Source organism: Silene latifolia, chromosome X (assembly GCF_048544455.1).
Source record: "Silene latifolia isolate original U9 population chromosome X, ASM4854445v1, whole genome shotgun sequence".
In the NCBI taxonomy this organism is placed as follows: Eukaryota; Viridiplantae; Streptophyta; class Magnoliopsida; order Caryophyllales; family Caryophyllaceae; genus Silene; species Silene latifolia.
Window position 1 is genome coordinate 38,576,365 of NC_133537.1, and position 22,262 is coordinate 38,598,626.

The 22,262-nt window shown below is 37.1% G+C and overlaps 3 protein-coding genes across 6 annotated transcripts; 2 read left to right on the forward strand and 1 right to left on the reverse strand.

Moving 5' to 3' along the window:
* Positions 1-5,580: 5,580 nt before the first annotated feature.
* LOC141623244 (ubiquitin carboxyl-terminal hydrolase 3) lies at positions 5,581-11,422 on the forward strand. The gene is made up of 6 exons (XM_074439327.1): positions 5,581-6,024; positions 8,112-8,228; positions 8,734-8,832; positions 9,602-9,778; positions 10,126-10,307; positions 10,824-11,422. The coding sequence occupies exons 1-6, from the start codon at positions 5,908-5,910 to the stop codon at positions 11,227-11,229; spliced, it is 1,098 nt and encodes a 365-aa protein (XP_074295428.1). The 5' UTR covers positions 5,581-5,907; the 3' UTR covers positions 11,230-11,422.
* Positions 11,423-12,445: 1,023 nt separating this feature from the next.
* LOC141623246 (uncharacterized) lies at positions 12,446-14,649 on the forward strand. Of its 4 annotated transcripts, none has more exons than XM_074439329.1 (5): positions 12,519-12,677; positions 13,111-13,323; positions 13,774-13,879; positions 14,084-14,183; positions 14,367-14,649. In XM_074439329.1, the coding sequence occupies exons 1-5, from the start codon at positions 12,654-12,656 to the stop codon at positions 14,437-14,439; spliced, it is 516 nt and encodes a 171-aa protein (XP_074295430.1). In that variant the 5' UTR covers positions 12,519-12,653; the 3' UTR covers positions 14,440-14,649. The 4 variants fall into 4 exon arrangements, with proteins under 4 accessions (XP_074295433.1, XP_074295430.1, XP_074295431.1 ...); XM_074439330.1 differs by having other exon boundaries at positions 13,777-13,879; XM_074439332.1 differs by lacking the exon at positions 14,084-14,183 and having other exon boundaries at positions 12,446-12,677; positions 13,777-13,879.
* A 211-nt stretch (positions 14,650-14,860) lies between these two features.
* On the reverse strand, positions 14,861-18,633 carry LOC141623245 (ras-related protein RABH1e-like). Its single transcript, XM_074439328.1, has 6 exons — positions 18,385-18,633; positions 16,939-17,009; positions 16,596-16,684; positions 16,272-16,383; positions 15,421-15,511; positions 14,861-15,146 (listed from the first exon to the last, which is right to left on the reverse strand). Exons 1-6 carry the CDS (start codon positions 18,499-18,501, stop codon positions 15,000-15,002), a joined length of 627 nt encoding a protein of 208 aa, XP_074295429.1. The 5' UTR covers positions 18,502-18,633; the 3' UTR covers positions 14,861-14,999.
* Between the last annotated feature and the right edge of the window lie 3,629 nt (positions 18,634-22,262).

The window sequence follows — 22,262 nt, forward strand, 5'->3', positions numbered from 1 at the left end:
CCTTGGTTCTACATACCATGCCGGATTTTAACCCGGGTACGATGATGAACATCGACTAATGACATTCAAATGGACTTAAAACAATTAGTCCATAATTATTTTCAAAACTATTCATGTCAAGTTTGCCAAATCGAACCCGACACCGAATATTATCAAAATAATGATGATTATTCGAGTCTAGTTCTTCAAATCAACAAATGCGGTCTAAACGACCCCTTCAAGTCAAACCGGGTTCAAACACCCATTTTCAATACGTTTTATAACGTTTTCTAAAAGATCAGAACACGGCACATAAACCGTGGGCTAACCCGCGCCTAAACAGGCTCTCCATTTCTCATTTTCAAAACCAAAGGGAGGCCCCTTACACCGCCGGCTGGCTCGCGCCTCATATAGCCGTCTGGTGCAGAGCCTTTTCCCTTCCAGCATTAGTCTAGGACGATCCCGACTCCGGTTAACCCGGATATAGGACGGATCAGATGACTATTTGATTATCCAAAACCATATTTGCAAAATGCCTTACTAAGACAAATGGATCATGTTATGCACCCCAAACTTAATACGGTAAATGGATGTTTAATTTCCGTCTTGCATGCAAATCAATCATTAATCCAACTCGACATCTTATGCTTGATACTTGGATTAAATCAACCGACTTAGAAAGCTCTTACATGTTAGGTTTAAATTATTGGATGCGCATTCATGCATTTAAACCGTTTTATCAACTTTTGCATTCAACCAACCAAGATCGATCAGTAGAGGCCGCTAACGCGGGCGGGATTGGGTGTCTGATTAAAGGGCTTCCCAATACGTACCTTCACCTCTTACTCAGAAACTTTGGATAGTGGACGACCTTATCCAAGGCGTACGAGAGTCATTCTAGAGATAGGATGCTAAAGAGAGACGATTTCCTTATCTTTAGTACCTATGTCAAACGCTGATTTGTGCTTCAATTTGACCGAGGCATAAAGTGGATTTCGAACGGGTTCCAGGCATCCCACAAATGCTTGGTGGCGACTCCGAACATCTCTAATCGTTTCGAGACCCTTACCGAGACGAAACCGACCGATCTAAAATGATCCGGTCGAAAGCATTTTTACGCCGCCGAGCGTGGCTTTCAAAAGACCGTTGTATGTCCATAGATCGGCTGGGCTTGCAGGTGGGCCATGTCCACACAACCTAATATATCAAGTAAGTCGAGGTCGATCTTCAAGGACGGGGATTCAATGAATTGTTCGCTCTACTAAAAGTGGTGCTTATGTCGTAATAATTAGGTTTGGATTTGTGATCTAAACTAATAAAATGCAAACAAGACAACAAAGTAAGGGATGAACTAAAACTATGCTAAGATAATCGAATTTAAATCAATTAAAGATAAATTAGGACGAATGGGTTCATATGGGTGACTAGGGGACCTAGTAATAGGTTGAGTCACTTGTTGATAGGTATAAGGTAGTCTATTTCGCAAATGGGCTGAGTCTTTCGGTCTAACAACCCCACCTAGATCAACACGAGCTAGGTCTCGTGTACACAAGGTCGATTTACTAAGAAAATGCAAGTTCTAACACAATATAAGGCTCTCGATCTTATAGATGTGTATAAACAAACAATGAAACATGCAAGTGATCATTGACACATTTCATCAAATATGTAGAGTGGATATCCGGGTATTTAAATCTCCTTTTTTAGTATCCTTATCCGATACGGTTTTCCCGTATATACGAAAACCGTATATACGGTTTTCCGTATATCCGGTATCCGGTTTTCAGCTTCACTTATGTAATTTAATATATTTTTTTTCTTTTCTATGTGTGATTGTTGGTTTTTTTTTTATAACTTAAAAGTGTTTAAAAAGTTATAAGTGTAAATAACTTATAAATTTTAATACTAATAAGGTTTAATCACCAACATACTGGATATTTTGTGATTTATGTATATATTTAAATATTTTATTCTAAAAAAAAACAACCGTATCGGATACCGTATATCCGGTTTCATGTTTTACCGATCCTTATTCGATACGGTTTTTAAAGAAGCGTATCGGATATCCGGAAATTCGTATCGGATATCCGAAAATCCGTATAATTAAATTTGTATAGCGTATCGGATACGTATAATAAAACTGTATCGTATAATTTTGCCCAGCCTTAATTTGGAGTGATAAGGAGAAAGAATGAAATGATTTAGAGTTAAGGGAAATAAGATTCCATCATAGGATTTATCGCTTATTGTTTAGCCGCACTCGGTCCAGTGAAGGGTTCACTCGGCCGAGTGCCACCCACTCGGTCGAGTACTTGCCGTACTCGGTCGAGTGGAACCTACTCGATCCACTATGACCTCCACTAGGTCTACTGCACATTCGCTAACTCTAGTCTAGGTCCTACTTGGTCTTGTGTACGGTCGTCCTTTACTTCCGAGTAGTCTCTCATAAGGTCCGAGAGTCCTTTCACGCATCCTGAGGGTCCTTTGCGTGCGGGTCCCAAAATGTCCGGATATTACATCGATCACCAAGGTGTAAGAGTATATTCTCCATCGGAGGGAGGCTGCTTTGGTTTGTGCTACACCTTTCACTTCTACGCTTTTGCGGTGTAAGTACACCTTGTTCCTGTCACTTTGCAACTCGTATGTATCATCGAGGGCCTGTGAGAGGTGTTAGTTATGTGGATGATATGGATGAAGATGCTCGTGTGCAGTTTTCCGTATTCCACCAACTTGGTTCAAACACCCAACGTTCTTATATCCTTTAGTGATAATATTAGTTTTACGTTTATGTTCCTTATCGACGTTAAATTACAAATGTAATGAAGGTTTAGGAGTCGTTTGGTTCACCGTGGGAAGATAGAATTCCCGGGAAGATTAAATTCATGTGAAGTTGAAAATCACGTGAATTGTAGAAATCTTGTTTGGTTGGATGTAGGAACTTGAATTAATGTGGGAATTCCCACTTACCTAGGGGGGCTAGGTAAGTGACTTTCTACATGATGTAGGAATTGGAGTTCCATAGGAAGTTCTACTTCCCATGAATTGGGCAACGAAACAAACCTTCATTTAGCTACTTCCCATGATTTTCTAATTCCTATGAATTTGGAAGGCAACCAAACAACCCCTTAGTGAACCTTATCATTATATAATTGCATTTCATATTACAGCTGGAAAAAAAAAAGATTTATATATGCAAGATATTTTTTCTTAAATAATTTGTTTATAATTTGCTAAGATTTCTTGATCTTGCAAGTTGTGGTTGAATGTGGTTGTGAATATGTAGTTGGGACTTAATTTTTTGTGAAATGGTGCTGGATTGTGGTTGGAGGATTATGGTTGGTATGGTAAGAGTCTGAAGTGCGTTTTAGACTTTAGTTGTAACTTTGTTGAAGTGTGTTTTGTTTGTCCCTCCCTTTGTTGATGTGGTTTATGACCTACGGCCTTATGACATTGAAGCCTAGTAAGAGTAGACAGAAGCTGCAGTAGCATAGGGTAAGCCACTTCACCCATAGCGACTCACTTGCGTACGAAGGTTATTGATAAGTACTTCGTAGGTGTAAAGGAGCAAAACCGCTATGTTGGCGGGTAGGGGAGAGAAATGCCGACTTTGCCCCCACAACTAAACCCCATGATGCAAGTAGAAGGACCAAAATCGTTATGGGATAGAGGCATAGAGCTACTCTCTCCAACCCTAAAAACAAAAAACCGAACTTATCTAAATCACCGTAAATCATTTCACGCCGAAGTAAAAATGTATTTCGTATTTTATTTATCGGAATTTATTTTCGCAATACGCATTTTACTCATTTCAGTACATTTTGCACCAAATTTTCCATTTCTCTACCCTTAGTCCCTTACTAAAAAAAATCAAACCCTAATTCTCTCCACCTTCTTTCTATTGTTACATCTTAACTTTTTTCAATCTTCGCAAAATTATACTCCCTCCTATCCACTCTTTTCTTCCCTATTTCCTAAAACGGATTATTCAGGTTTTCTTCCCCTTTCCTTTTTGAGAAAGTTTTTATTAATATTATACTCTTACCTCTTTCCACTCACCAAACCCCACTATATACTTTATTAATATTTAATTCTAATTATTCCTACCTCTCTCCAATAACCAAACCCCACCCATCACCTTTATTAATATTTAATCATAATTATTCATACCTCTCTCCAATTACCAAACCCCACTCATATATTTATCAATATTATACTCCCCACCCTTAATCCCCGTGCCCACTTCAAAGGGGAAAAAAACCATGGATAGGAGGGAGTATGATTTATGAATGATTATTCGAATATAGAACATGTTTTAATTCATTTATCCATTACTAATAATCAAATTGACTCTTTGTTATATTTTTGTATTTTTTCTAATTAGAGTTTATGTTCAAAATAATTATTGTTAATTGGCGTGGAATGATGGGGATATTAGTGTAGTCGGATGTCGTCGACGATATGGAAAAGCGAGAACGACGACAGGTAGTTGCCAGATTCGTTCATCAGGCCGGCAGATGTACTACACTAAAAAAAATCATTCAAAGCAATGAAAAATTAATGTAGTACACAGAGGCACACAACGGCATATGTACTGTGTAGCATATGTATGTAGCATATGTATGTATTTTGGAGTTCAATGTACTCCATTGAACAAGAAAAAGAAATATTCAATGTAGTTGTGATGCATAAGAAGGTAAATACTCAATTTAGTACACAATAGTGCATATGTATGTATTAAGAGTATACATTATAATGTAATGTAATAGATGCAGAATAATGTAAATTATTAATCAACCAGTACAACACCATCGGATCCCCACCGCCGGCGACCTTGTTAGCCGTCGAATCCTCTCACCCAACGTCTACAACAACCGTCACAGTAACGGGTTTGTGAAATTAGAGGGTAATGGAGGTTTGAAATTAGAAAGAATACAATTAGAGAGAAGTTAGAGAGGGAAAATGGTTGGGGAAATGAAAGGGGTATAATCGTCAACAATGTACTACGTGAGTAAAATGTGAAAAAAATCAGCACCCTTTATTTATTTATTTTGTATTTTGTAAGCATAGAAAAGCGTTCCTTACTAGGGCTTTAACGAGCCGAGCCGAGCCCGAGGTTGGCCTTGCTCGGCTTGTGCTCAAGAACCAAAACTCGAGCTCGAGCCGATCTCGAGCTTACCCAAGCTTGAAAAAAATATGCTCGTTATAAAGCTTGCGAGCTTTAACGCGAGCTCGAGCCAAACTCGAGCCTATATAAAATTGTATTTTTTTTATTTTTTTTTCTTTCGATATTTTCAATAACAAGGCTCGAAGGTTATACGTAAAAATATTTGGCAAACCAGCGAGACATTTGATTATGTGATAGAAAAATATAATTATGATAAAATATTTTTATAAAATATAATTATGATCTTTTCGAGTCGAGCCGGCCTTTGTTCGGTTTGACTCGTTAAGCTCTTGAGTCGAGCCCGAGCCAAACTCGCACGTATCGAGGTTTGATCGAGCCGATCTCGAGTAAATCGCGAGTTATCTCCTCTCATTAACACCCTTATTCCTTACAAACAACAACGCAAACTAGATTAACAACCCAAAACCCAACAAAAAGGGGGAAAATACGCATTACGCAAAATCTGTATCGGATATCCTTCATAAACGCGACATGACTTTCTTCTACCTTCTTCCTTCTCATATATGAGATCTGAACCCCATTTCACCAATTTCATCTTTCAATCATCAATTTCATTAACATTTCAACCCACCCACCTCTAAATTTGCCCATTTTCTTTATAATCAATGTAAAATCTTCAACATTTCTTCTAAAAAAAATTCATCTTTCCATCAATTTAATCCCTTTTTCCCCACAAAATTGAACAAAGAGGGTTGTGAGAGAGAGAGAGAGAGAGAGGAGAAAGGTGGGTGAATGAGGTGGTGATGGGTGCCGCAGGTTCGAAACTTGAGAAAGCTCTTGGTGAGCAATTTCCAGAGGGTGAACGTTACTTTGGTTTGGAAAATTTTGGCAATACTTGTTATTGTAACAGTGTTTTACAGGTTTCTTTCTCTAATCTTCTTCATTTTTCTCTTATTTCTTTATGTTTCTCATCTGGGATTTGTCAAAGATTCAGTTTTGTAATACGGGATTTGTGAAAGATTCCATTTTGTGTTTTGGGTATTTGAAAGATTCAGTTTTTATTATATGAGATTTGCGAAAGATTCAGTTTTGTGTTCTAGGGGATTTGTGAAAGATCAATTTTGTCATAAGAGTATATTTGGATGATTGAATTGTCTTCTCGAGTTTGTAAGAGATTCAATTTTGTTATTAGGATATGTGGATATCATTTTTTTTTTGTTTTGTTTATTTAGGATTTGGTGTTAGTAATTGGGATTCGTGATATTTTTAGCACAAGGATAAGGTTGCGTATATCCGACCACCCCTTATCCCGCAATTTGCACGAGTCCTTGAGGCACTAGGGTAATATTGTTGTTGGGAATTGGTAAATATTAATTCTGTCATCTGGGGTTGTACAGGATTCAATTTTAGCATCTAGGGTGAAAATACCAGATGATAAATTTGTTCATAGTTTGTAAAGGATATGAATTTAGCAAATTTTGAACAGTAAGAAGGATGATTCATGTTGGATTCAGATTGTCAGGTGAATAAAGGTTAGAGTAGAATGTGAGCCGGTTAAGATGTATGAGAGCCAAGATTCGAGGAAACACGTGATTTTTATCTGTAAACATTTCTCAATAGGGACACGGAAAACATTTTGAAGTTGTGGGATTAGTAACTATAGTTGTTGCAGTTATAAAATTTTTGTTCGTTTGGAAGACATAGCTATCAACTTTTTGGCTTCGAAGTTGTGGGTATGTTACATTTATAAGTCGTTGGAGAGTGATGAAAGGAGATTGAAAAAATTCTGGTCATCTTTTGATACATGTATATGATATAATGTATCCTTGAGTAGGTGACTACTGTTTTTCTATTTGAAAGTATACTTATCCTTCTACAAAAAGAAAGCCCTAGTCTGAAAAGATTTGAGGCAGTTTTTATGCAATTTAAATACCACTCTAAAGCTCATTGTACCCAATTGTGGATGTATCACACGTGGGTTTATGAATGTTTTCGAGTTGAGGTATTTTTTTTTTTTTGGGATTATTGTGTTTGTAATCGGGTGTCTGGCGAAGAAATAACTTGTGACTGGTTAAGCTGTAAGCAAGTTGATTTTATCACTGGTGGATGGTGAAATGTAACTTAAAGTGTAGTGTTGGAGCGAGGCTGTTTTACCCAATATGTCATAAGACTCAGAACTTGAAATGCTATGACTTTGTATTTTTTGTTCTACTACCTACTCTTTGCGGTGCTTCCTGAACATATGCTGTTCTGTAGTTATGGCTAATACGCATTCATGCTGCCATCTCAGAAATAAGTTGTTTCTGATGTTGGGAATGCAGTAAGCCAGTAAGTAGTTATTGAATTTGATATGAAATAACCATGTTTGTTCACATGTTAATATATACATGTAACAAGTGAGGAGTCAGCTTACTGAAACTTCAAGGTCGTAAGTATAAAAACCGTCACAGTAATAAGCTGCGGATGCTGGAGATATGTTGTTGTTCCGGTGGTCTTATAAGGAGGAAATATGGACATAGCGGCAGAAGACTTGCCAAGATAGTCTTACAAAACAATAGCTAGTGCATATTGTCACCTGATTCTGGTGGTAAACATGGGAAATAACTTATTATTCCTGCGACCTTGAAGGAATCGCTTTAAATCATACTCGTAGCTGGTATGTGATGCTTTTCAGCTTAGGCCAAAACTTCTCTTGTACCAACTTTATCCTTGTAACCTATTGGCTCTAGCATTGAGTCACGAAGATGCACTCTAAATCATTAAATAAAGGTTATCTTCTAGAGTTTAAATTCAATCATCATTGCAAAGTGTAACTTTTTACAAAAGGCCATTCCCAGTCTCCTGTATCAAACATCTACCCATATATGGATTTCACTTTTCAGTAAATTATAGTATATGTTCATAGCTTCTCTTATATATAAAACTTGAGGGATGCGAAATATAAACACTTCAGTAATCAGTAGGCATATCTAGTTTGGCAAGTAGTCCTCATCTTTTCAATTTGCAGGCTTTATATTTTTGTGTCCCGTTCCGAGAGCAGTTGCTAGAATACTACACAAGTAACAAAAATACGGTTGACGCTGAGGAGAATCTCCTGACCTGCTTGGCTGACCTGTTTTCTCAGGTAAACAATTGTCCGCATCTCTTTGTGATATAATTATTTCTTTTTAAACATCAGAACTCCATGATATAGTCTGCCATCTTGCTATGGGCCCTAAACTTCTTTCCCACAATTGGTCTTATGGTTATGCCGTTATGCCTTATTTGCCAATTACAAATTTATGTTGTTTCTGTTTTAGCTTCTTGATATTACCAATGACTAGGTGCTAATTCGCTTGTACATGATTCCATTCTGTTTGTGAACAATTTTATTTGTGCATGTTGCCATAGTCTGCTCCGTAAATTTATCAAGATAAAAGCATAAAAATCCAAGGAGTTGTTAATTTACAAGAAGCGGTAGTTGCTAAATTGGCTGTATTGTTGAATCTTGGTTGTGATCTTGATCTCTTTAAAGCTGCTAATATTCCTTTTAGCATTGATAAATACTCTGTATTCGTTTTAAAATTTTATCTCACATTTGCTTTTCAGATTATTTTCGGAACCACTAATGTTTTATCTCGAATTTTTAGATAAATTCGCAAAAGAAGAAAACAGGGGTTATTGCTCCTAAACGCTTTGTCCAAAGATTAAAGAAACAAAATGAGCTTTTTCGCAGCTATATGCACCAGGTACTTATTTTTCTGTTAATCAGGTCTTTATTTGTACGGGGTTCAGTGGTTTCAGTGCCAGTATCTTCACAAGCTGTTCATGTTACATGTTTACGTATATCACACGGAGTTGGTAGTGGAAGTGAGAGACAATCAATCAACCACTAGTCAATGCATCAATTGACTATTCCTCACCTATTACAAGAGCCAAAGAGCGTCTATTTGGTTGGTTTGTGCTACGTGAAGTCCTTATAAAAGAACATTATCTAAATGCCTCAAAGGCTCCTACCCATGGGGGTTTGAAGGAGCTTGATAGATGCCATCTTACTGTGTATCGAAATGACAAATATGCTGTTTTGGAGTGACCAATAGTGAAGATTGCACGGATGATTCATGTTCACCATTGCTTCTTCACATTATAAGAAGCTCAAATGTTTGGTCAGAAATTTTGGGATGTATTTACAAAAACAAAATGGTGTGATTTCCTGTGAAGTTCTTCATCCTTCTTTTGTTGCATTCTCATGAAACAAAATTCATATTTTCTATTGTTATTTTTAGTCTCTAACTTGACTCTTGATATTATCTAGCTTACACGTGTTTCAAAATTGACACTTAAATGGGGTACCGCACTTGGACACTTCATTTTAACCTAAAACATAAGACTTTTTCAGTCGAGTCTGTCACTTGAACACTCTTGCCCATCTTGGAGACTGAGTAACATAGTTTGTAGTAGATGGATCTCTATGATATTCACACAATCACACTTGCTGTTTATTGTTTTTCTGGATAGGATGCCCATGAATTCTTGAACTTTTTGCTGAATGAACTTGTTGACATACTGGAAAAAGAGGCAAAGTCTGCTAAAAGTGATCAGGAAACTGAGAAAGCTGCAAATGGACCAGGAAGTGTCCAGGTCAATGCCCCTCAGAAGGAACCTCTAGTTACTTGGGTGCACAAAAATTTTCAGGTGACTCTTTTGTACATTTGTGTTTCTGGGATATTGTTTTTGCCGTAAAGGGAGCCACCAAATGTAGGTTTAATACTAACAGGTCTCAAAACCAGGTCATTACTTTACCGGCTAAGCCGATATGGGCTTATTTTTGGTGTTGTGGAGTGCGTTAATTGCTCTACATTGTGCCTTGATACTGAATTTAGTTCAAGCGACTATTTCCCTTGTGTTTACATGTCAAAACACAAACCCAAGATGTATCAGAAGTATAGCATGTTTATTTTCATAACAGTAGAAGATCGGAGAAAAAAAAAAGTTGTGTATAATCTGTATATCCTTATAAGCATGCTTGACTATGTGATCAGGGAATTTTGACAAACGAAACAAGATGTTTGCGGTGCGAGACGGTAACAGCAAGGGATGAAACCTTTTTTGACTTGAGCCTTGATATTGAACAGAACAGTTCCATCACAAGCTGTCTCAAAAATTTCAGTTCTACTGAAACCTTGAATGCTGAAGACAAATTCTTCTGTGACAAATGCTCCAGGTTAGTGAACAGTGTATGTTTTCCAAATGCTTAGTATTATAGTTCTGGGGAAAAAATCTTTAAACATACGCTAACTATTTTTAGCCATATTCAACAAGATTAACTGATTGGAGGGGCTGATATCAAACATTTCTTTTATGTTGCTACTTCTAGCTTTAACAAAGTTAGAATCTTGTTTATTTTAGGAAGTGCTATTCCTTACTCGTTTGCACGAATTCCCCCATGCTAAGAATCGTAAATGTTAATATCAGTTTTCTATGGTGTATAGTAATCACTAATCAGTTAGCCTAAATTATTATGAAATAGGTTTACACTCGTACGAGTCGTACCATAGACGTCTTGTATACCCAAAATGATTTGTTATTTCCAGAATAGCAAGACCACCTTGCTTTGGGCCAACCCAGATACTTCTGAATATTTGATATTACTAATCATATCGGTAAATATTTAACCCCCTGTTGGAAATATTAAAAATTTACTGAGCTACCAGCTAACATACGATCGTCGGTGGTCCAGTTTGCAGGAGGCCCAAAAGAGGATGAAGATTAAAAAGCCACCCCATATCCTAGTCATCCATTTGAAGCGTTTTAAGTATATCGAACAGCTAGGGCGCTACAAGAAACTATCCTACAGAGTAGTTTTCCCTCTCGAGCTAAAACTGAGTGAAACCGTGGAAGACACAGACAGAGAATACTCGTTGTTTGCCGTTGTTGTTCATGTCGGTAGTGGACCCAACCATGGACACTATGTAAGCTTGGTGAAAAGCCATAACCACTGGCTGTTTTTTGACGATGAGAATGTGGAGATGATCGATGAGTCTGCTGTACAGACGTTCTTCGGGTCATCACAGGAGTACTCTAGTAACACTGACCATGGGTACATCTTGTTTTACGAGTCCCTTGCTAATATTAACTTGAGCTAGGCCTAGTAGTTAGTATTGTCATATTTAGGACTGATTTATTTTCTCAAATTTTGATATTATTAACACTTTGTATTCTGTTCTTCCTTTCGACAATCGGAAGGAGATAAACATAATTATTTAGGCTGTGGAAATGTATACTACTTGGATGGCTTGTACAGTTGGATTCCCGCTGTAAGGGCTGTTTTGATGCTAACTTGGATGTTTTAAAAGTAGGTTACGGATATTATTATTCAGTGACGGACTTCACCAGCAATAGCTGACACTGATGACTGATCATAGTATTCGTAAGGAGAATACTTGGATGTTTTCAACGGCTATGCCCGTGCCCAATTATTGAACCGTGTTAAATATGCCTAAAAACTAAATCTATCCCGAAATGATTGGCCCGTCTAACTTCGATTGTCATTTTTTTTTTTATATTATTATTATTTTAATATGCCTTTTTTTGTAAACTTTTGACATTATTTTAATAAAAGTGGTACCATTTTTATAATAATAATAATAATAATAATAATAATAATAATAATAATAAAATCTTTAATTAAAAGGGAGAAATGTGATGAATAATGAGGAATAAGATTAAAACATAAATGTATTTAGTTGTTACGAAGTACGTAGAATAAGTCATAGTTAGAGATGGTCGTGAAGCGGCAATCCTAAAATCATTTTGTCGAGTTTAGATCTTTGTCCCGGTATACAAAATTGGATTACCTAGTTTTTTTTTACCAAGCATTTCTGCTGTTTTACTATACCCGAATAAAAACAATCACAAGGAAAATGGTCGGTTGGTAGGATTGTGGGTACAAGTTGTGGGTCTTGAGCAAAACAGTAGATGACCCGTGACTCCGTGAGTGTGAGCAATCACATGCAGAGCTTTTGTAGTACTTGCAAATCACATATTCTCATTTTTGACGGGTATATCCGTCACAAGTTTGCGACGGGTCGAACATTACCCAAATGGGGAGATAAGACAAAAGCAAATTGCCTAGGGAGTAACATTCTGTTTTGTCTTATCTACCCATGTGGGTAGTATTTAACCCGTTGCAAACTTGTGACGGATATACCCGTCACAAAGAAGACTTGCAAAATTGTATATTTGTATAGATACCAAGTCACCATAAGTTTTTGTACTCCCTCTCTCCTAATCACCAGGTTCTTTACGTTTTGAACGGGAAGTGTTGCGAGTATTTATCATAACCATGAGGATGAGACCCCTACCTTCTGAACTCTTAACGTTCATTCTTCTCCTCCCTCGCTCTTTCTCTTCACTTTATCGTCCTTCCAAAATTATACTACTCCGCATATATATATATATATATATTTATTTATACAGTACGTATCAATTATCAATCACTTATATTGCATTTTAGCCATATTTTATTTCCTGTCTTTATTTCTACTGTTACATATTTGCTGTCTACAAAATGGCGACTGATAGCAGAGAACAGGTTTGTACTAGTATTACTTTATTTTTATTTATGTTCAGTGACTTACATTTTGTATTTTTGTTGCCTAAATTTTTCATATTATGTTTATTGTCGCAATTTCACTTATTTTTGTAACTCCTCCGTATAAGATTAATAATTCATTGGAAATAATCCACATTTTTTTTTTTTTACCGAAAAGTTGTTAACCCCCACCCTGATATTGTAAATCCTGGTTTCGTCAGTGATTTGGTCCATTCGTTTTACTTATATATTTAATGACTAATATAGAAGTGGTTGAGCTTGCTAGTTGTCTAAGTACAAGTAGACGAATTAGTTCTGCAATATAATGGACGTAATTGAGCAGTACTGTGAAACGAAACAATACAACATTAATTAAGATTGTTAACTCGACTCACAAAAGGGGTCTAAAATGTATGTTGAGGAAGTGGAACAGGAATATTGCCATATCTTGGTGTTGACTGAGGAAGCCACAGGAGCAAACACTGCGCAATTCGGATCACAGTTAGAGGGTCCGACTGTTGATATGGATATTTCAGATTCATTTCCGCCTTTCGTAGTCAAAGTGGATATCGAGCAGGGATCTACTGATGTTTTGGAAACTAATCGTGATACTTGTGGCAACATTAAAACCGACATTGCATTAACTGTGAGTTCTCCCGATTCTCTACTTTTCAATTTTCACCCTCTGACTTCAGATGACTACAGACTACTGTACCTTATTCAAACCTGTCAAATTCAGTTTCTAATCAATTCGAGTATATGTTTGCATTCATGTCTGATCATTTTGGGTTGGATTGGGTTGGGTTAGTTCAAAAGTGGTAGAGATCGGGTGGGGCCATTTCAGGTTACACATCTTATTTTATCAGATTAGTTTTGTCAGGTCTAAGCTAGACCGACCTCATAGGCGGATCATCTGAGTACGCTGTCTTCCGAGTTGGGACAGAGAGAGAAGGTCATCTGAATTCACGTCATACAATGTTATCGTATAATTTCTGGTAACGAGTCAGTCGTAGTCTGGTTAGCTTTGCTAGGTCGATAATCAACTTATCAACCAATGTCGTTAAATTGTGTGTGTGTGTGTATGTTTTTCTCCTAGCAGAAGCCATTGCGTAGACAGAACAGCTTTCAGATGGGATTGGGAAGAGAACCAATACAGCCTTTGATGAATCACATACTCATGTTACTCAAGTTTGATGCTAAAGGTGTTTACTACATTTGAGCTATTTATACAAACAGGACATAACTAGAAACTTTTCTGTGTGCATTCATTATCTCTAAACTTTTTCGAAATATTCTGGGTGAATTCTAAATAAGTACATCAAGGTGGGTAGGTGACTAATTAAAATTCACAATATTTTTAAATTTCTTCTAGCTAAACTCACATTAATAAGACCATACCCTGGCAGAAAAACAAGGACTAGAACGCGGTCATGAAAACAGAGGGAGAAAATGTAAACGTCCGAGTTTGTTCGACTCTAGACATGTAGTCATCCTCTTCTCAATTCTGTAAGCTATTTGCTTTAATCTTCTTGCTTTTCTTTATTTTTCTATGCATACCAAGTTACCAAAACCCGTCTACATCGTTGCTGGTGAACAGAAAAGTTCTACCAAAAATACAGTCATGAGTCGCTTTAGAGTGTGCTTAACTGTTTAATGATGAACTGAAGCATGGTCTTTTCATGTTCACAGGTCGAGTATGGGAACCTTAGTATTGATCTACTTGACTCTAAGAGTTCGACAAGTCGGCTACATCCATGGTTGAGCATTCTCCAGTTGTCCTAACTCTTTATCTTATGTTCCTTGAATTCATATATATTCCCTAATCCCAAACAAAATTTTCGCATCGTTGCATAGTACTATAAAGTATTGGTTTTAGTCTTAGTCTTGCTTTTCGTCATGAACTGAAAATCGATCGTCACAGCCTGATCTAATTATTGAATGAGAAATTTGGCTGATGTGGATTCAAGATACAGTCACAGGGCCTTAAAAACCTTTATAAAACAATTGGGGTGCAGTGTTGAGTATCATATAAATATAAATCAAACATCTAAAATTCAGTTATTAGAATCGAGCAATGCCGTAAAATTAAAACAATCAATCCGAGCAGATGTTTTCTTCAAAGCTCATCAACTATTTGTATGTTGCAACTGGAAAAATGATATCTGAATGCAACAGAGTACATGACAAACAGGCATACTCTATAGAATCACATTTTAAAATCAAATACAATATGTCCATTTATCATTAATACACAATTATAAACAAATAGGTCACAAATCTCATTTCCATTTTAAAACAACTACACCTGGACCTCTCCACCACTTAGCACATGCAACCACCTCCCGATTGTTCCGCTTGGGATGACGCGTTGTTGTGAGATTTCAAGTTGACATCAACCATATTCTCCTGTTTAAACGATGAAAGAGTTTCCATTCCTGGCAAGGCAGAGGCGATCTTGCGAAACAAAGGCTGTTACAAGTTCATTCAAAATTAGAGGTGATTACATGCAGGCTTAAACACAATCGGGGACCAATTAAATTTTCTGGCCGCTGAACATGCTTGCCTGGGATGCGTTCACAGGTTGCGACTATGTAACTTTTTGAAAATGCATTGTCTGGATCCGTTTATTTTGCGGGATGGAGGAACCACGTGTCCACGTCCATTGGGGTAATTTTACTATTTTAGTGCAGCATATTAGAGATACAAGGTATCAGGTACATACAAAATCTCGAGACAAGTATACCTTGATGTTGAAACCTGCTTTTGCGCTAGTCTCAAGGAACATCGCCCCTGATTCGCGGGCCTTGCTATCTCCTTCATCTATAGAGACTTGCCTGTTCAATGTCGATAAATATAACCATAATTGACTAAGATTTTAACAAAACATTCCATCTTTTACCCATTAAAGCAGTGGACTTATGATGCACATTACAGATACCTATCCTAGTTATTAGTAGAGCTGGTAAGTCTGACCTGATCCGAACCCGAGCAAACCCGACCCCACAAGGCCCGAAAAATACTGCGGCCCGAAACCGACCCGGTGGCGACCCGTAACCCGACCCGACCCGACCCGATTGTCAGTGACCCGAACCCGACCCAGACCCGACCCGATATTGACCCGTCCCGATGTTGACCCGATTAAATTGATGACCCGATAACTATTAAGCTTAATTTTGATCAAAATGAAAGTGATTTTGTGTTTAGATTGATATGTTTGACTTAGTAATGAAGTAATTAAACCAAATAATAGGTTAAAAACTAAATTTAATGGTAAAAAAGATATAGTAATGCGATTAAGTTATCGGTCCCGATAATGACCCGACCCGACCCGATACATCATTTGACCCAAAATGACCCGACCCGACGTGACCCGGCCCAAACCCGACTTGATTGACCCGATTGCCACCTCTAGTTATTATTAGTCACGGAATAATAGCTAGTAGAAGTGTAGAACTGGAAAGCAAAGCCTTCATCGTGAAATTATATGGGGATAGGGAGTCAACTGATATGAATTGTCGTTTTGAAAAATCAATGTGATTGTGAGGTAAATCAACGGGGAAAAAGGTACAAACTTAACAAAAAGAAGAATCATACCGTTTTTCAACTAGATCAGTTTTATTCCCGACTAGGACAATAATCACGTCGCTTCCACGTTCTGTTCTTACTTCCTCAAACCATTTTGTTGTGTTCAGAAATGACTGCCTATCTGCAGGAAAACAGTTGCCACAATATTACTCCCAACATATTAGTGAAGGCAAAATCCAAATCCATCTATATTTTTCCTGGACTTTATGCAAATGTACTAAATTTTGAAAAAATATTGTCAGGGTATCATGAATCACATATGTTCAGGAAATATCTATGCAATGTCGAAGTCAATAAACCCCAAGATTAACATCAGAAGTCAGTGGCACTCACTGGCAACATCATAGACGACAACAGCAACAGATGAATCTCTGATATAGCTAGGAATTAAACTCCGAAACCTTTCCTGTCCAGCAGTATCCCTGCAGAACATTTTAAATCAGTTAGTGATAGGCAGCAAACTAGGGATAACAAAATGTCTGTTTACAGGATAGTTTGTTGTGTTTGTCCCAAATAACTGGCATTCAATCAAATCAAAGAACATAAAATTCAAATTTCTTTTTCGTGTCTCCTATGAGAAAATGTCAGCTCAGATTACGTAAGGAACACGTTACAAATTTGCAAGTTTTCCCGACATTGACTCAGACTGATTTAAGAGAAAAGAAAAGCATCCTACCAGAGTTGCAACCGCACTGTTCGATCTTCAAGATACATTGTCTTTGACAAGAAGTCTATGCCAATAGTAGCCTGAACGCAATTGACAATGCATAGTATTAGTTTGTAGTATGAATAAGCAAGAGAAAGTAATCAAACCAAGAGCTATAAGAATAAGCATAACCCATAACATAAGGTGATGATTGACTTCCAAGAAATGGCTGAACTGAATATTGATTCTCATCAAATTGTATCAGTCCATAACGGAAGTACTCAGATGACAGCCTATGTTTATTCAGGAAAAAAGAGTCTAAGCAAGTGGTTTTAAGATTATTCTGTAACAATGTCAACAAGTTGAAGTAACCTAACTAAAGTCATAAAACTGTAGCATGTGAGTTACAAAGGATTATTAAAGTTCCTCATTTCACTATCACATCCAGCATCTTGTTCGGAACTTCTGATTAATACGGGTACTCATTTATCGTTTAATGTCAATTATCAAGGTAGCTAAATACTCTGCGACCATTGCTTCATGGAAGAGTGTGTTAACTATTAAAAGGGTCCCAAGGGTTAATTTTTGAGGCTTGGAACTGTTGGACGTCAAGTAGTGCAAATAAAACAAAATATAAAGAAGGAATTTGAGCCTACAACCCGCTTACGAAACCATCTCATACCAGTGATGGATTAAGGGAGGCCGGGAGGCTCGCAGGGGATGTCGACCCCCTAAGGTCCTAAGCATATGAAATCATTGAAATCATTTTAGTAAAAAAAAATAAAAGGAGAGATTCCCTTTATCCCGATCAATTCTTTACGTTTGCTTTTGACACAAAAATCAAAGATATTAGAGATGACATGCTTTGAAAAATACAAAAAGTGAAAAAGCAACTTGCACATGTGAAAGATTGTCGGCTTGTACATACTTAAAACGGGAACAAAAGATATGACGGAGACCCCCCAAATAAGGAGAACGTAAATAATTGATCATGAGTTACCCTATTTAAGTTACAAATTTACCCACATTTTCCGAACTACTCCGTCTAATTCTTTGGAATTTCTCCACTTTTTAAGATTTGTGACGACTATATTTTAAACAAATGAAGCAATTCCTGAGAATTGGAGGTAGTATTCTTATGTTTTAGCCCCATCAAACTTCAAATCCCCGGCTCCACCATTGTTTGAAGAGACTCTCAAACACAATAATCATTCCTAAGAAAGATAAAAACAGGGTAGCACATCCAACAATTTCCCAATCTAATCAAACAACGACATTCATAACTTATTCAATTTTCCGATAATTAGAACATTTAACATTCAAAAATAGATATTACAAATGATCAAGATCAATCTAAAATAATGTCCAGAAATCAACAATCTCACCCTAAATGAATCAATTAGGTCATGCAAAATTAAACAATCGTACGCAAATGAAAATGAGAAAAAAAGAAAAGGAAAAAGAAGGAAAGAAGACCTGGTAAGTGGTGTCGAATTTATCGTACATGAAGCGAGTGATGATACTAGTTTTACCGACGGATTGATCGCCTAAAAAGACAAGCTTGTATTTGGACAATGGTGTGACGACCGCCATTGTTGAAGCTTGCGATTTTGTTATGGGTTTAATTTTGTCTGTTTTAAAGCGCGGGGGTCAACTGATCTGAATGTCGTCGAGGACGAATGAACTACCTAACGGTTGCACCTTGCATGTTTTGTTATTGTCAACAATGCTTCTTTACCTACCAAAGTTGGCTGGTGTTAGTGGTAAAGACTCTCATCTCTTAAACAAGCTGTCGATAGAGGATACTCCTGGTCAACACCAAAAAAAACAATGCTTCTTTACCTAAGTTTGGTTTTTGGTGTTGACCCATTGGAATGACCCACACGGTCCACCCACTTCGCTAAGTTTATATTTTGGTAACTAGTTTAAAACTAACTTAATTTTCACCGGAAAAAATAAAATAAATAAAACTAATTTAAAACTCGTGTAACTCGTCCAAAAGCAGTAATCATGTGTTACAACCAACTTGTTAAAGCTTAACCCGACCCGGCCCCTAAACCCTATAACGTTTGACTCATTATACGGTCAAGTCTCGTAAATAATATGCAATCCGACGACCCACGACACTCTAAGGGTCGAACCCGACATGTTTGACCTGATGGATTAAAAACTAACTCCATGCATATGTTATTATAAGCATACATAATTCTCATTATAAACTTATCGTCTAGTTACTTTTCTTACCGCATGGTACAGTACATGTAAGGTCAAAGAATACTTCATACTTCCTCCATTTCATTCAATTCTATACATTTGCTTTTTTGGACAATATTCATAAGTGGGGAGAATCTTCGATATAACTTCTAATATATGGCATAAAAGATAGTCATGTGACTTGTTTAAATTGTCTTACCGAGTACAATGTGAATATTAAGTTCTTATAATTTTTACTAATATGTAACTAAAGATATAAACAAAAGAAAATGAACATTGATATAAGTGTATAAAGCAAATGTATAGAATTGAATGAAATGGAGGAAGTACATGCTAAGAACGTTAAAAGCAATCAATAGTCTCAAGTTATAAATTACCATTTATTGCTTTAATTGCCTAAGTTATACTTAGAAATATTGATTGAAGATCGTGGGAGGTGGTGATTGACCCTCATAACTTTGTACAATTGTGAAATTAACCCCCACAACTTTTAATTGGAGCAATTTGACCCCATAAGTTTCACCTAAGGTGCAATCAAACCCAATACAAAATCTCACCAAAATATCATTATATACCAACAACTATACCAATACGTATACACATATAACATATTAAAATCATACGTATTACATACTAAAACCATTTGGCGACTAATGCGCTAAGAAAGGGAGATGATGATGGCGGGAAAGCACTAAATGTCATGGAAGGGAGTCAATAAAATGACATTGAAGTTCATATGCTGCGTGAGGGTAGACCCGTTGATAAGCAATAAACTAGGTCGTTAAAATACTAGAATTAACCTACCAAATTAACAATTTATAAGCCAAACTATACTCTAGACTACTCTAAATGATAAAGTAATATAGTGCAAGTAAGGGTCGGTCCCAAGAGAAGGTCTTTTAAGCTAAAAAACTTGAAATGTAAACTATTGATTACTAATGACAAAGATATAGACAAACAATGGTTATTCACAATGGTAAACAATAGGGGGACATGAAAAAGGGGGTTTTTGAGTTGATTGGTGACATGAAACAAGGTAAAATTTGCAATCTTAGTCTAACAAGCAATACAACAAACACTTGGTGAGAAAGATGATTCAATAGTTAAGAGAACTTGGTGCAATCCTCCCTTAGTAACCAACAATGGTAAAGCTTGACCCTTTTATAATTCTCCTCCTAATTTCTACCCAATACTATCACCTCAAGATGTTGATACATGCAAATTAAACCATCTACACATATCCTTCAAGCTTAAGCAACAAATCATTAAACCATGACAAGAGACTAAGCATGAGCATTAAGAATTCAACCAAAAGATGAAGCTAGGATCAATTCCTCATAAGATTAAACCATACAAATGAGCAAAAGACATGAACTTTCCTATTTGTTGCATGAATCCTTTAAACCAAATCAACAAACAACAAACTTGCTTCAATAATCCCAACTAAATTAAACCATTTCATTAGGATTTGCAATAATCAAGTAAATAACATGCAAGGATGGCCAACCCAAACATTCAATTACTCAACATAAGAAATAAAGCACAAGAAAAGTTCATTAGATAAATAAGAGGAGATTAAAAGAGTCTTACAAAACCAAAGTTGGAAACTTTGGATGAATTACACCAAGATGGGAAGGATTTAGCCTTCCATAGTCTTCAAAACCCAAAGAAATAAAGAAAGATTACAACTTTACATCCAAATAGTCTTCTAAATTATTACAAGATTAAACCCTAAGAATGAGATTAGAAGAGATGATATGATGGTAGGTGATAATCCCAGGTCTTCAAACTTCTCGGGTATATATAGGGCTTCACGAAAACCTAGAAATATTTCCACTTAAGAAGCCCACAAACGAGATTAGAAAAACCCATAAGCGTAGCGCGCAGTCGCGCAAATAATCTTGTTTTCAGCCTGCGCAATAGTGCGCACTGCGCACTGTTTCGCAGCCGCGACCGGCTCGCATTTTGGGATTTCTATTTTCCACGAGCTAGACCTCTTCAATTGCCTTCATTTCTTCTAGTCTTCATTCCTACTTCTCCCAACTTGTTTCCGGGTTACAAGTGATCTTCTTGTGCCTTATCTTGACCTTTGAAAGGTGCTCTAGTGCCGCTCGGGTTCCATGCATAAGGATTATGTGCTCAACCGAGTAAAAATGCACAAGTTACCACCATATAACCGATTGCCAATTGTTAGGAAAAGTGAACCAAAAGACCCATATTAAGAGACACGAGGGTGATAAAATCACCCTCTTAGACCGACACAAAACAATGCTATCAAACTCCCCCACACTTAGACTTTTGCTAGTCCCGAGCAAAACCCGGAACAAGCAACCGTAAAGTCTACAAGAGGGTGTGGGAGGGAATGATCTCTCTTCCCTTTCCTCTTCCTTCTTATACCTCCCTCAAAACACAACCACCGATTAAAAAGAAAAGACATGACTCAAAGTTTTTGCACACACTCTTCACTCACTCACCCTCCTTATTTCTCCCTCAAACAAGACACGACACACCACCAACGCCGACTCATCACGCAACTCCACCCTTCTTATATCACCAACAAGAGATGGCCACTCTCACCTTATCCCAAGGTGGAAGCAAAGTGGCCTAAGCAACTCCTAAAACATCCTAATTCACCACTTATATCACCCCCTTATCACTCCAAGCAAAGTAGGATCATGCTACTTGGTTGGCACACACCAAGCAAATCAACAACCAAAGTAGCCAAAACAAAAATCCACCGATTTGGGACAAGTTTTGTGACTCAAAATGAAATTAAATCCTAATCTAGCCTCCTTCCAAGACCCTCCTTATCACTCCCTTCTTATCCCTCCATCTTTTTGGTGTTACAATTTTCAATTTTTTCAATTTTTTTTGGTGAAAATCCCTCATTTTGCCTAAGGTGCCCTTTCGGGTTTTCACCTTAGCTTTTCCTTTCCTCTCATGGTGGCTCGCAACTCATTTCTTCATTTTGCCCGGAATGCCCTTTCGGGTTTTCATTCCGTCCTCGGCCACCTTTCCCAATCTTGCCTAGGCGCCCACCCTTGTGGGTTTTCACCTAGCCGGGATTTTCGATTTTCGTTTTTTTTTTTTTTTTTTTTTTTTTTTTGCATTTGCATTTGCATTTGCATTTGCATTGAAAG